Raw genomic sequence first — 15,236 nt, forward strand, 5'->3', positions numbered from 1 at the left:
AGGTTGGACTTGCCTTTGAAAGAAAACAGAAGAGTGATTCTTGAAGAAAGGAGCAAAGTCAATAATAAACAGGAGGAAAATCTGGAGATATTCCTCAAGATAGAAGACTCAAGTTACAAAGATTTGTACAGAGAAATCCGTTCCAGCAAAGATTCAGGAATTTTTGTTCCTATAAACCAGATAAGAATTAAAAAAAAATTGCAAATTTCTCAGTCAGCCCTCTCTAAGGCAATCAAGATTGCTCCAGCTAATTGACAAACCCAAGGAAAGTCCTTTTGGGTCCCCATCCATCCACACTTCTGGGGGCGGGGTTTTAAGCAATCTCTGAGGGTTATCGGTGGAGATTTAAATCACTCTGCAAGATATGTTTATGCCTACCCGGAGAGAGAAGTCTGTCGTCTTCAATATGCCAATTAATAGTGCAAGATGCAGTACTGGAGGTACCTTGCTCACAGAGAGGCAAAGGGATGTACTCTCCTCTGTTTGGCAAGAAAACAGGAGTTTGGCAACCTGTCATAGATCTGGAATATTTTAAACAAGTACACACTGCTTCCAAAATACAAGATTGTATCTCTTCAATCCATTATCCTGACAGTCCAATAAAACTATTTTCTAGTTCCAATAAACTTAAAGAGGAACTGTAACATGAAAAGATCCCCTGGGGGGTACTCACCTCGGGTGGGGGAAGCCTCCGGATCCTAATGAGGCTTCCCACGCCGTCCTCCATCCGTTAGGGGTCTCGCTGCAGCCCTCCGTGCAGCGGCAACGTAATATTTACCTTCCCGGCTCCTGCGCAGGCGCTCTGAAGGCTGTCGGCTCTGAAGTAGGCGGAAATACCCGATCGCCGTCGGGTCTGCTCTACTGCGCAGGCGCAAGTTTCCGGCGCCTGCGCAGTAGAGCGGACCCGACGGAGATCGGGTATTTCCGTCTATTTCCGTGCCGAAAGCCGCCACAGCGCCCCCGCTGGAGCCAGCAAAGGTAAATATTGAACTGACAGTCGGCACAGTCGCCGGCTGTTCGGAGGGCTGCGGCGAGACCCCCGTGGGACAGAGGACGGTGTGGGAAGCCTCATTAGGATCCGGAGGCTTCCCCCACCCGAGGTGAGTACCCCCCAGGGGATCTTTTTAATGTTACAGAGTCTCTTTAAAAGATATTTATGTATTCCCACACATCCTTAGTACCAAAAGTTTGTTTGGTTTGCAATTAAAGACATTCATCTTTCAGCAAGGAAGTGTCTTCAAGTCTTGGGAATGTTAGCAGCTACAATAATGATGAAGTGGCCACACTGGCACATGATGCATTTTTCAACTCCCTTTCTTATATTAGTGGGGCAGAGTGTCTCTACAACAGAAAACGGTGATTTTACACATCAATGAAGAATTCTCTTATCTGGTGTTGCAATCAGGATTATTTACTCAATGGGATTCTGATTCTGTCTCAATTGACTTATGTTTAAGGGATGCTGGTCTATTGGGATGGGGTGCATGGTGCCAAGACCAGGTGGTTCAGTCCAGATGGCCATGTCACCCCTTAACAAACAATTCAAATCCTTTGGTATTAAGATCCACCTGTTTAGCCTTTCAAGCTTTTGCACATCTTCTAGTAGGGAAAACCGAGTGCAACAGGACAGTCAATTCTACTACAATTTTTCTCCCGGATTTATTGTCAAGCAGCAGTGGGAATAGATGCTCTATCCCAGTCTTGGCCGCCTCCTGCTTCGGTACGCTTTTTCTCCAGTACCAATAGTCTTTCGGTTTCTGAAGAAATTTAAGAAGGAGAAATCAAAAGTTCTTTCAATAATTCTATATTGGCCGTACAGACTGTGGTTTCCACTTCTTCTTCTCCAATTATCTCAGACGGAGCCAATGTTTCTCTCGGTCTGTACGGAACTGTTGTCTGAGCCATTGTTATCTCAATCAGCACCTCACAAATTTTGTCTGGTAGCCTGTATATTTAAGGGGAGAGGTTAAAGGGAACCTTAACTGTGGGGGAAAAAAAATTCACTTACCTGGGGCTTTCCCAAGCCTCCTGCAGCCGTCCTGTGCCCGCGCCGGTCCTTCAGTGCCCTCCGGTCTCCCTCCGCGGCTAAGTTTCGTTTTCGGCCGACTGCCCGTCATCCTCCGAAAAAGCGTCCTCTTCTTCCGCATTCCCCGTCGTAGAGAGCCGTAAAGCGCCTCCGCATGACGCGTCTTGCGGACGCGCTTTACGGCTCTTTACGATGGGGAATGCGGAAGAAGAGGACGATTTGCCGGAGGACGACTGGCAGTCGGCCGAAAACGAAACTTAGCCGCGGAGGGAGACCGGAGGGCACCGAAGGACCGGCGCGGGCACAGGACGGCTGCAGGAGGCTTGGGAAAGCCCCAGGTAAGTGAATTTTTTTTCCCCCACAGTTAAGGTTCCCTTTAACTAAGTTGGGATGTTCCAAGACAGCATGTAAAGTATGAACAAATGTGGTATGCCAGAAAGTCTGGAACCGGTTTCAAGACTTTGTTTCTGGAGACAATTTTGATCCATTCTCCCCATCAGTAAATAATACTTTAGACTTTCTTCAGGCGGGATTTGACCTTGGTTTTAGCTACAATACCTTGAAGGTCCAGGTGACGGCACTGTTCTCATTTTCTGGAGACAAGTGGGCCTTAAATCCATTGCAGCAATTCTTAAAAGGCACCTCTTAAAATGAAACCTTCTAGAAGAAATGTATATCCCAAATGGGATTTAATGTTGCTGTTGGATTTCCTTAGTTTTCCTCCGTTTTATCCTATGGAAGGCTGTCTCATGTCAATATCTGCTAGAAGAATGTCAGAATTGCATGCTCTAGGTTGTGAAGATCTAAGCTTTTATCATGATCAAGCTACCCTAACACCAGTGATGAACTTTTTACGCATAGTGGTATCAGTGCTCTACCTAGATAATGATTGTCTTTATCAAAGAAAAAAGGGTAAAATCCAATCTGCCTCTAATATATCCTCTGGACGTGTCATGCTCTTTTAAAAGATATCTGCAGATCACAGAATCTTTCAGACAGTCAACCCATCTCCTGTTAGTTTCTTCTGGTTACAGAAAAGGTTAAGAAACACCTTACAGGATGTTAGCGGCTTGGATTCGGGAATCCATCTGCTGTGTGTGTAATGCTACGTACACACATGCGACAACGATCGTTCGTTGTCAACGACGAACGATCTTTTAATTGACGAAAGAACGACCGAAGTAAAGTTAGTTGTAAAAAGTGTGTAACGATCACATCGTTAGAACGAACGTTACACCACGTAAAAGCACTTAATGCGCCTGCGCATAAAATTGTAAAGTTCCTTGGAGAAAAAGTGAAATGCGCATGTCCAGCCTGGTACGAACGATCGTTTCCAACGATGTACCACTTTTGCTAACGATCGTCGGTGGTAAAAATCCGCCAAGACAGAACTTTGTTTTGTAGCGATTTGCCTCGTTCGTCGTTTGCCTTAATAGTCGGTGGTTCGTTTTTTTGTAACGATCGTCGTTGGTAAAGATCGGGGAACGATCGTTACAAACGACTATAGTCGCATGTGTGTACGCACCTTTAGGCTAAGGTCTACCTGGCCAGACATTAGCTCACTGAACCAGAAGTATAACTTAATCGTGGGCATTTCTTGCTGGTGTGTCTACAGCCACAATCTTTAAAGCTGCATGGTCCTCGACATATACTTTTGTTGAATATTAGAGTTGACCCTTCAGTCCTTAGCTCTTCAAATGTGGGAAAATCAATTAATTTCTGATCCTACTAATGTTAAAAAATAGTGTTACTTTACCCTCCCTGTTTGTTCTTGCTAGTTAAATCCCATAGTATGCTGCCATGGAAGCACCAGGGAACCAGGAAAATTAATACTTACCTATCGGAAATTTTTCTTTCCTGGTGCATTTCCATTGGCAGCATACGAACTCACCCTCAAAACGGGGAGGACTATAGTTACTAGAATACTGGTGGGTGATACTCTCAACAAATTTATAGTTATGGTGTCCAATAGGGTTCAGGGGCGGGGCCACAACCCATAGTATGCTGCCATGGAAATGCACCAGGAAAGGAAAATTTCCGATAGGCAAGTATTAATTTTCCTGTATCAGGCCCTAGGCAATGTGACTCTGGGTACATGTAAGAGTGATGTGCAGGTACTCTGCAGGAGAATGAGGAGATTCTTCCTCTATTACACATTCTTCATGCACAATCTGAACCAGGATTATGGGCGATACACAACTCCTCTGTGTTCAATGTGCACAACATTCTCAATGGATTCCCTGCAGCTCTGTGGAGAGTGCATATGTAGAGTATAGTACTACTGTGTAACAAAGTAAACCTGAGACAGATGAAATTAAAGTTTTATACATACCTGGGGCTTTCTCCAGCCCCCTTCAGACTAATCAGTCCCTCGCTGTCCTCCGCCACCTGGATCTTCTGCTATGAGTCCAGGTACTTGAGCCAGTCTGGCATAGTGCGCATGCACACACTCCGCCGCCGGGAGCGTACTACACCTGCACAGCACTATTGCGCAGGTGCAGAACGCTCCTGGCTGTGGAAGCGGCATGCGGCCGGACTGCGCTAACTGGCTGAATTACCAGGACTCATAGCATAAGACCCAGGTGGTGGAGGTGGACAAACAGAAATATTTCCATCTCATTGACCATCTCTATTAGTGACACGGCTACACATCAGGCTTTATACTTACAGCATAGATGTTATTTCGTATATGTAAGAGATTCCTGTGTACACATCATATATATATACAGTCACAATCAGATGTGTATATCTGACTTTAAAAATACGGGGACTGCTTTATTGAAGCAGTACAAGTAACTCATTTTGATTGGTTTATTTCATTTTTGTGGACTAAGCACAGCTATTACTGTATGTATAAATTATTTATGATGACTATTATCTGAGAAATAGAACATTTTATCATATTTTCTATTTTAATTACAGTTTAAATTCATTAGGAGTCGGTGCATGTTTTTCCCGACTCCAGGCACCCAAAATTGCCCCGACTCCACAGCCCTGTCTGCGATTGCAATTTTGCTAATCGCAATCGCTACTGTGGAATTGGTTACATTTATTTACATTGGCAGAGCGTTTAGGGAAAGCGCTAGTGATTCAAAGCGCTCCCCAAACGCTCAAAAAAAATCGCTCTAGTGGGATCCAGCCCTCAGTGTGTCCTAGAGGTGATCAATAAATTGAAAATTCCTTTGACTTAAAGAGAGACTGAAGTCTCTCAAAATTCAGGTTTTTATTTTAATCTCTCTTTAAAATCTCTTTAATATCAATGCCCTAACTGAAACGCTGCATCCCTGCGGCTGCACATTAACTAAATACCCCCAAGCTCCCCGGGGCACATTGCGCTTCCATAAAGAGGTAGAGCTTTGGGCTGTAGCTCTGCCTCTACACGCAACCATATGTGCGGATCGCCGCCTCTCCCCGCCTCTCTCAGTCTTCCTTCACTGAGAGGGGCGGGGGAGAGGTGGAGATACGCGTGGATTGACGCACATGGAGGCAGAGCTGCAGCTCAATGCTCTGCCTCCCTGGGCAGCAAAATCCACAACCAAGAAAGTTGTGGATTTTTGCTGGGGAGTTTGGGGTGATTTAGTTAGTGTTCAGCTGCAGGGATGCAACGTTTTAAGGCTCATACACGCATCAGACCATAGTCTTTGGAAAATGAAAGCTCACAGACCAATTTTACCCCCTTCCGTGAAGTATGAGAGCCATACCTACACAGTCTATTCTAAGGAGCTGACCTCCCCATCAGACAGAAATCTTTGCAAGATGCTGCACACAAAGATGCTGTAGACATTCAAAAGATCAGTATCTGCAAAAGATCTGTTCCTGCAAAAGATCAGTTTCTGCAAAATGCATTCATAGTCTATGATATCTGCAGATCATCATACACACCTTGTTTAACATACATTCATCTGCAGATCAGATCCACCAGGATGGATCTTCAGATATGCAGATGATTGTCTGATCTGCAGATGAATGTTAATTAAACAAGGTGTGTATGAGGATCTGCAGATCTCAGAGGGCTCGTTTCCACTAGTGCGGCGTGCGTCTCGTAGACGCACGCCGGCACTGAGCGGGTGGGCGGGATCGCAGGCGATTCCCATCAGCCGTGCCATGCACGGCTATGGGAATCGCAGCCTCCGCCGCGAATTCTGTGGGGGTTTCCGGCCGAATCGCTACTGCAAGCGATTCGGCCGGCGGCGCCGTTATCCTCTATGGCAGAGTTTCCCCGCGCGATTTGCCTGCGGGGAAACTCTGCGGATTCGCGGCCGTTTCCGCGAGAGTGGAAACGGGCCCATAGACTATGAATGCAATTTGCAGGTACGGATCTTTGGCAGGAACAGATCTTTTGCAGATACTGATCTTTTGTGTCTGTACAGCATCTGTGTGTGCAGCATCTTGCAATGATTTTTTTCTGATGTGGAGTTCAGCTCCATAGAAAAGACTGTGTAGAGTATGGCTCTTATACTACAGGAAGGGTGGTAAGATTGGTCTGTGATCTTTCATTTTACAAAGACTATAGTCTGATGTGTGTATGAGCCTTTAGTTAGGGTTGATGTTAAAGAGATTTTTAAAATAACCTGAATTTTATGAGGCTTCAGAGTCTCTTTAAAGTGAACCCCGAGGTGAGAGTGATAAGGAGGCTGCCATATCTATTTCCTTTTAAACAGTACTAGTTGCCTGGCATCCCTGCTGATCTATTAGGCTGCAGTAGTGTCTAAATCACACCAGAAACAAGCATGCAGCTAATCTCATCAGTTATTTATTGTATTTATAAAGCGCCAACATATTACGCAGCGCTGCACAATAAATAAAAGGGTTAACATACAAGGTAGGACATACAGGAAACTCACAACAAAACAAGATCATGCAAATGATTTGATAATACAGTGTCATGGGTCAAAATAGAGGTTGTTCTAGTCCACAAAAGGGGCGATTGCCAGTAAGATTGCATAATCAAGCTGGAAACACTAAGGGAGAGGGCCCTGCCAGAGGCTTACAATCTAAAGGGTGGGGGTGGAGACAATAGGTCCATCTGTTGAGAGGGTGTCTAACAGAACATATTATGGTGCTGGTGTAGGGGGGTATGCGAGCATGAAAGGGTGAGTCTTGAGAGCTTGTGTGAAGGTATTAAAGGTGGGGGCGAGTCTGGTGGCTGGAGGGAGCGAGTTCCAGAGAGCAGCTTATTGCGAGTTGACCTGGCATTCCAGAGGCCACAGGAAACAGGGAGCGAATGCCTAGGGGTAGGATGGATAGGAATAAGGTTATGCAGAGGGGGTGTGTGGGTAGAGTGTGGGGGGGAGGGAAGGGAGGTGCATGGGGGTTGAGGGCCAAAAAGGAGTCTAAGGACAGAAGGGGAGAGGGTGCGGGGAAACAGAAGGGGGATAATGTCAGAAGCACGTGATCTGCTGCATGCTTGTTCAGGGGCTATGGCTGAATGTATTAAAGGCAGAGGATTAAGCAGGCTAGCCAGGCCACTGGTATTGCTTAAAAGGAAATAAATATGGCAGCCTCCATATCACGCTCACCTTGGCTTCACTTTAAGCCTGACACACTTTCAATTATGAATGACCAATCACTGACCAATTTTACCACCTCCATGTAGTATTAGTAGTCAAATGATATTGAATACTATCAGCAGATTGTGTAGGTAAACCCTCATACTACATAGAGGTGGTAAGATTGGTCAGTAATTGGCCAATCATATTTGAGGCCTGGAACCCATTAGAAAGCGCAAAACCCTATCTGTGCTAGCATTTTGCAAGAGATTTCCCTGCTCCTATACAATTCATTAGAATGGCGATGCTCCCAAAATGCTGCATGTCCTGCGATCCTGATTTCCTTAATCGCAATTGCTCTAGTGGAATCTGTCCCATCCATTTACATTGGCAGAGCATTTAGGAAAATCTCTAGCAATTGAAAGCGCTCCCTAAACGCTCAAAGAAAGGGTTCCAGTCCTGAAAGTGTGTACCAGACTTTACAGGCCACCTGAAGTGAGAGGGATTTGGAAATACTGTATATATTTCCTTTTAAACAATACCAGTTGCTTGGCATCCTGCTCATCTTTTATGCATCTGTAGTGTCTGAATCACACACCTGAAACAGGAAACCCGGCAAGCCATCAAATAAAGTCATTTGATCTACAATCCTGTTCAGGGTCTATTGCTAAAAGTATACAGCTAGGGCTCTTTCACACGGGCAGCTGACAAGCGGTGAAGTCACCGGCTGTCAGCTGCTCTCCTGCACTGGCCGGGTGCTTGTATGCGCCCGATACCGGTGCTGTTCACCCCCACCCCTCCGGAATGAAATCTGAGCTTTGTCGCAGCTGCGCTCTGACTCAACATGTTGCGTTCCTCCATCGCCCAGTAACCCCACCGTGTGTCAATGCTTTGCAACGCTTAACACACGTGGTGTTAGGGCCAGTGCACACCAAAAAGCGGTATCGTAATCTCAAACACTCAACGCTTTTTGAAGTGATTTTTTCTAGGCGATTCTAGGCATGTGCCTAGCGATTATCTAAGCATTCCTAGCGATTTTGGAGCGTTTTAGTGAGTTTTAGCGGTGTAGTGTTAGTTTTTGTTACAGTAGAGCTGTAACTCAACAGCTTCTGTAGCAAAAACGTTTTGAAAATCTGATCTAGCACATTTCAGAGCGATTTTCCACTTTCCTATACTTAACATTAAGGCAGAATCGCCTTAGAAATCAGCAAAAATGCTGCAGGACCCGCGTTTGCATTCGGGAAAAAAAGCTCATTGCTCTGGTGTGCACCAGCCCATTCAAATACATTAGCCGGGCGCTTTTCAGAGTGTCTTGGTGTGCACCAGCCCTTACAACCGCTGCAATTTGGCTGCATTTAAATTGCAACCGAATTGCACTGGCGGGTGGCAGGTAGGAGGCTGAAGTGCTCAGCAAACGTGCAGTTCTGCCATCCCTCTGAGGGCTGGTGCACACCGAGCGGCTTTTTGGGCGTTTTCAGATCCGCTTGCGGCTGCAGATCTGCTTGGTCAATGTATCTCAATGGGGTGGTGCACACCAGAGCGGCAGGCGTTTTGCAGAAACGAAAAATGCCTGGGTGAGGCATTTTTTGGATTGCGGATGCGTTTCTGCCTCAATGTTAAGTATAGGAAAAACGCAAACCGCTCTGAAAAACGGCACTTCAGAGCGGTTTTGCAGGCGTTTTTGTTACAGAAGCTGTTCAGTAAGGCCTCGTTCACATCAAATGCGGTGCTGTACGTTTTTTCCCACTGCGGATGTGTGCGTTTTTTTAGTGCAGGGCAAAAACAATGCATTGCTATGCGTCTCGTTCACATCTATGCGTTTCCAACGTACGCGTTTTTGAAACGCATAGATGCATGCATATGTGTGCGGAACGCGAACAAACGCATAGCAATGAAAGTCAATGGAAACGCAGATGGCCGCATGACCATGCGTTTTTTTATGCGTATTTGGCGATGCGTTTGGGGATGGACAACGTGACTCACTTCCTCTTCCTTTCTCTCTCAAGATGGCGACCGACATCTCTCACACTCCTATCACCTTCACACTTCCTACAAAACCCACACAGAAAGGAAGTGACATCAAGAAAAGAAAAAAACAATTTTTTTTTAACACACCTTTATTGAGAAATGTCCAGGTGTCCAAAAACGCATACTAAATAAAGACGCACACAAACGCATTTAAAAACCGCATACAAACGCGTACAAATGTACGCGTTTTGTCCATGCGTTTTCTGATGCGTTTCCCAAGCACACCAAACGCAGAATATATGAACGAGGCCTAACAGCTTTACTGTAGCAATATATGAAATCTACTATACTGAAAACCGCAGCAGCAATCCGCAAAACACTAGCAAAACGCCTCATAAAATAAAAAAAAGTGTTTAAAAATCTGCTAGCGTTTTGCGGATCTGCTAGCGGGTTTTGGTGTGCACCAGCCCTGAAAGGGGCCTTAGTATGGTTTAGATCAGTGTTTCTCAACATTTTATTGGTATATACCACTTTTAAAACCCTGTTCTCACCAAGTACTCCCTAGCATAGTAAACATTATCACAAGTACCCCTTAACAAATATATATTTAATTGAAGTACATGATAATTGGTTTTAAACAATTTCCAAGCATTTACTATTGCTTTTAATTAACTAAAATACAAATTTTGTGTTTTACCACTTGAGAACCACTGTGTTAAACCCCCCTAAAGACTAAAGAATTGGCCACTTCAGCTTTAAGGCCCCGCTGCAGGGCCGCGCAACTCAGCACACAAGTTATCCCCCCCCCTTTTCTCCCATGATCTGGTCTTTCTTGTATTCAGGTATTGTCATTTTTCTGTATGTCACCCCTAAATATTGTCTGTAACCTAAACTAATGTCCAGCGCTGAGTAATATGTTGGCGCTTTATAAATACAATAAATAATAATAATTGCGTATATGCAGCGTTAATGTTGTAATTTTGCATTGCGACTTTAACATCGCATCACAACGCAACACCCAACTGTGAACCTAGCCTAAAACCCACTTTGAGCGTTTTGGGAGGTTTTCAAAATGCTAGCGATTTTCCTAAACGCTCAGCTAATGTTAATGGATGGGCCAAATTCCACTGGAGCGATTGCGATTACAGATATCACAAAAACAGGACATGCAGAATTTTAGAGCGTAAGCGTTTTGCGTTTCTGCAATGTAAAGTATATAATCGCTGGCGTAATCGCTCATGAATCGCTATACAGAGCGATTTGCTAGCGTTTTCAAATGACTGTACACTGTAATAAAAAATTAAAATTAATTGAAAGGACCAATCAGGATTAAAAATGCTAAACGCAAATCGCTACACAATCACTAGCAAAAATCGTACACTTTTTAAAATCGCCACCAAAATTGCCAGGAAACTCATTAAAAATGCTAGCGATTCCGATTGGTGATAGCGCTTTGTAGTGGGTTCCAGGCCTGAAAGGTGATAGACCAATCAACTGCAGTTGGAGCCAGTTGTGATTCAAATTCCATCTAATCAACTGCTGATTACGGTAATTAGCTGTTAGGTATCAATCATCAGCATTTAGCATTTAGAATCGAATTAAGGTGCGTACACACATGCGACTATAGTCGTTTGTAACGATCGTTCCCCGATCTTTACCAACGACGATCGTTACAAAAAAACGAACCACCGACTATTAAGGCAAACGACGAACAAGCCAAATCGCTACAAAAGAAAGTTTTGTCTCGGCGGATTTTAACCAACGACGATCGTTTGCAAAAGTAGTACATCGTTGGAAACGATCGTTCGTACTAGGCTTGACATGCGCATTTCACAATTTCTCTGTGAAACTTCTCATTTTTATGCGCAGGCGCAATAGTTGCTTTACGTGATGTAACGTTCGTTCTAACGATCAGATCGTTACACACCTTTTAAAACTAACTTTACTTAGGTCGTTCTTTCATCAATTAAAAGTTCGTTTGTCGTTCTCAACGAACGATCGTTGTCGCATGTGTGTACGTAGCATTAGTCTTGTGTAGTTTCTGTGCATTGGGCTCTATTCACAATCACATATGCGGTAAGAGATTTCTTACTACCACCAGTGATAATTTCCGCATATTTTCCACATTCACTAAAAGTTTTCTGCATGTTTTCCGCATGCGGGAACAATGCGTAAAAAAAATTGGGGAAACGTGTAATTACATAGTAAACGTGCAGAAACCACGTGTAAAAAAGTGGCAGTAAAAAAAAAAAAAAAAAAAAACCTTAAAAAAAAAAAAAAAATGAAGTCCGGCAAACAGAGCGCTCAAGGCTCCAGACTCCATTTAAGTCAATGGGAAGCAAAATATACCACCAAATACTAAACTAGTCGGTGATATAAAATCGGTAGTTAAGTCAGAAATAATGCGCCCCTTCTTGTTTGTAAATTTCAATTTTTTTTGTGGTAATTACCGACTTGCGGACTTTTACCACACTTTTTATGCGTGCGGGAAAACAAAGGGTACAATTTTACGCATGCGGTAAATAACCATGTGTAAAATTTTGTGAATGTCAAGATGATCTTATTTCCGCATGCGGAAAATGATTGTGAATAGAGCCCAATGTAGAGAGGGGGGGAAAAAAAGGTGAAATAACTGTTCAAATGCAGTCATCATGTTTATGCAGACACCAATCAATAATCACATACCTTCCAACTTTTTGAGATGAGAAAGAGGGACACTTAAGCCATGCCCCTCCCACACCCCTGATCACGCCCTCGTCACACTCCTAGCCACTCATACCATAAAGATTTCATAAGAAAAATATGTTGTTTTATAATTCAAACCACACTGGTCCTTTCTATCCTGGTTCATTTTCCTTCAGATTAACATTTTACAATTAGTAATATCTCAATTTAAAGAGACACTGAAGCGGAAAAAAAATTATGATATTATGATTTGTATGTATAGTACAGCTAAGAAATAAAACATTAAGACCAGATACATCAGTCTAATTGTTTCCAGTACAGGAAGAGCTAAGAAACTCCAGTTGTTATCTCTATGCAAAAAAGCCATTAATCTCTACGACTAAGTTAGTCGTGGAGAGGGCTGTTATCTGACTTTTATTATCTCAACTCTAAGTGAACTGTTTTCTTTTTATCTGCTAGAGGAGAAGTCATTACTTCACAGACTGCTCTGAAAGACTCATTTTGAAAGCTTAAAGCAGGCCATACACTGGCTCGATTCACGGTCGTTTCGACAGCAGATCCGATCCTGGGATCGGATCTGCTGCCAATCGCTTGCGCTAAACGCACCCGCCGATCCTATTTCCTCCCGAAATCGGATCGGTCCGTCGATCGCGCCGTGCGGGAAATTACCCTCGATCGCCCGGCGGTAGGAGCGCGTCGCTTGCGGCGTACGATTCGGGCCCGATCCGAGCATGTATACATTACCTGAAGCTGGCTTTGGGGTCCTCTTCTCCTCGCTGCACCGCATTTCCGCATGTCCCAGTGTACGCTTATACTTCCTGTGTCACTCCGGTGACCAGGAAGTTGAAATAGAGGGCGCTCTATTTGAACTTCCTGGTCACGGAGTAACACAGGAAGCGCCGGGATGGAGCAAGAACAGCGGTGCGGTGCAGTGCGGAGAAGACGCCCGGGAGCCAGCCTCAGGTAATGTATACGGGGGGGGGGAGGGACAGGCGGCAGGAGCAGCTGAACAGATTGTGATCGGTTTCAGGCTGAAATCGATTCACAATCTGTTTGCAGTAAAGGCAGCCATACGATCCCTATCTGATCAGATTCGATCAGATAGGGATCTGTCAGCTGGTCGATCTAATGGCACATCGACCAGTGTATGGCCACCTTAAGGTGGCCATACACTGGCCCGATTTGCGCCCGTTTCGACAGCAGATTCGATCACTGGGATTAGTGTTGTGTAATCTGCACGTATTAGAGAATGATGCAATGTTAGAAAAAACACTATATACCTGAAAATAAAAGTATGAGAATATTTTCTTTGCTGCTAATCTTCTAGTAATTATTCATAGTACACAACCAATTCATTATATCATATATTTTTTTTCGCTTTAGTGTCTCTTTAAAGGATGGGAATAAAGTTTAGAGTCAAACACATTTTTCAGTAGAGAAATATATATATTTACATAGAAAGAGGGACAAAGTGCTGAAAGAGGGACAAATGAGGCGGACAGAGGGACAGGGTTCCCAAAGAGGGACTGTCCCTCTGAAAGAGGGACTGTCCCTCTGAAAGAGGGACAGTTGGGAGCTATGTAATCATGTCACTCCAGACCCTGAACTAACATTGTACAATCAATCACTGAGAACATAATATATTTTCCAAAGGGTCTGAGGCACAACATGCCTCCATCTGCATGTGGACGTTTTCAGCTAGTACTACTGACAAAAATATACAGTAAAAATAAGCATATTCAACATTGTCCTCAAATGAAAGTTTTGTGTTTCTCAAACCCTTACTATTCACATGGATAGTTTGCCTCTAAAGAAATCCAAACAAAGACTTTCACATGAACAGAGCAGCATTCCTCAAGAGAGCAAACAAGTTACAAGCTGAAACTTTACAGAGAAGAATGAGAAGGACTTAGCAGTCAAACTACTGCCTTGCCATTACATAAGGCTATATGACAGTGACACCATATATCACACAGACTGCTACCTATCAGTGCTTACACGGTTAGGTTACTGTCACATTATGGATTTATTTATAAGTTGAGGTCAGATGTCTCCTTAATGTATATTTCAATTCACTTACAGTACAACTGTGTTGTGTCTCTTCCTTCTGCCCAGGCATGTCCTGCAGAGAGCTCAGCACGGACTCCTCCACGAGGTCCTCCTGCCCTGTGATCAGACTCACCCCCTCCTCTGTCCTGACTGAGTCACATGGAGCACTAGCTCGTTCTTAACATACTTCAGTAGATCTACCTCTATTTACTATACCCGTATGGCTAATTCAATATTTAATATTCTGGGTTTGTTCAGACACACTTTCTAAAGCAGCTGCTTTTGCACAGCCAAACTTCTGAGGGACCTATTAACTTCAATAGCAAGCTGGAGATCAAGAGACAATTGTCTTTATTTCAGAGCTAGTATGGTCCAGGTTTAGGTGACCCAGCAGGAAAGTGCCGGCTGCTTACCTGGTAGCAGTGTTCCGGTGAGTCCTCCAGGACGGCCCTCCTGAGACTGTGTAAGTCTCCCCTCCCAAATCGGAAACACCTGACAAGAATCAAAAGCAATTAGTATAAATTCCACCCCCTCACAACCTCCTCTAGTTTAAAGAAGAGAAAAGAATCCACGAACCACTATCATACTTAAATAATATATATATATATATAATAGGGCCGGGAACCTAGACGGCCGTCCTGGAGGACTCGCCGGAACACTGCTACCAGGTAAGCAGCCGGCACTTCCTCCCTACGTCCTCCAGGACGGCCCTCCTGAGATCTAGCGAGAAATTTACCTTAGGGTGGGATAACGGCCTGAAGAACTTTGCGTCCAAAAGCTTGGTCCTGACTAGAAAGGAGCTCCACTCTATAATGCTTGATGAAGGTCGAGTGGCTGGACCATGTCGCGGCTCGACATATCTGCTCTAGAGAAGCTCCCGACCTCTCCGCCCAAGATGCTGAAAGGGATCTGGTAGAGTGTGCTGTAATGTGGTCAGGCACCTGTAACTGCGCCTCTGAATAGGCAAGGGATATTAGCTGTCTAATCCACCTAGACACTGTCATTTTGGATACATGAGA

General features: G+C 44.3%; 1 protein-coding gene across 4 annotated transcripts in view; it reads right to left on the reverse strand.

Annotated features, from left to right (window-relative positions):
• SLC18B1 (solute carrier family 18 member B1) overlaps window positions 1-15,236 on the reverse strand; it is a 176,680-nt gene that overhangs the window by 129,131 nt on the left and 32,313 nt on the right. Inside the window, exon 1 of one of the 4 annotated variants that reach the window (XM_068231586.1) lies at window positions 14,249-14,328. The exons of the other annotated variants lie outside the window; for them this stretch is intronic. Coding sequence (XP_068087687.1) covers window positions 14,249-14,287 — 39 coding nt within the window. The 5' untranslated portion in view covers window positions 14,288-14,328. Of the gene's footprint in view, window positions 1-14,248; window positions 14,329-15,236 lie in introns of those variants that run through there. 4 annotated transcript variants of the gene reach the window in all.

Source organism: Hyperolius riggenbachi, chromosome 4, assembly GCF_040937935.1.
Source record: "Hyperolius riggenbachi isolate aHypRig1 chromosome 4, aHypRig1.pri, whole genome shotgun sequence".
NCBI lineage: Eukaryota > Metazoa > Chordata > Amphibia > Anura > Hyperoliidae > Hyperolius > Hyperolius riggenbachi.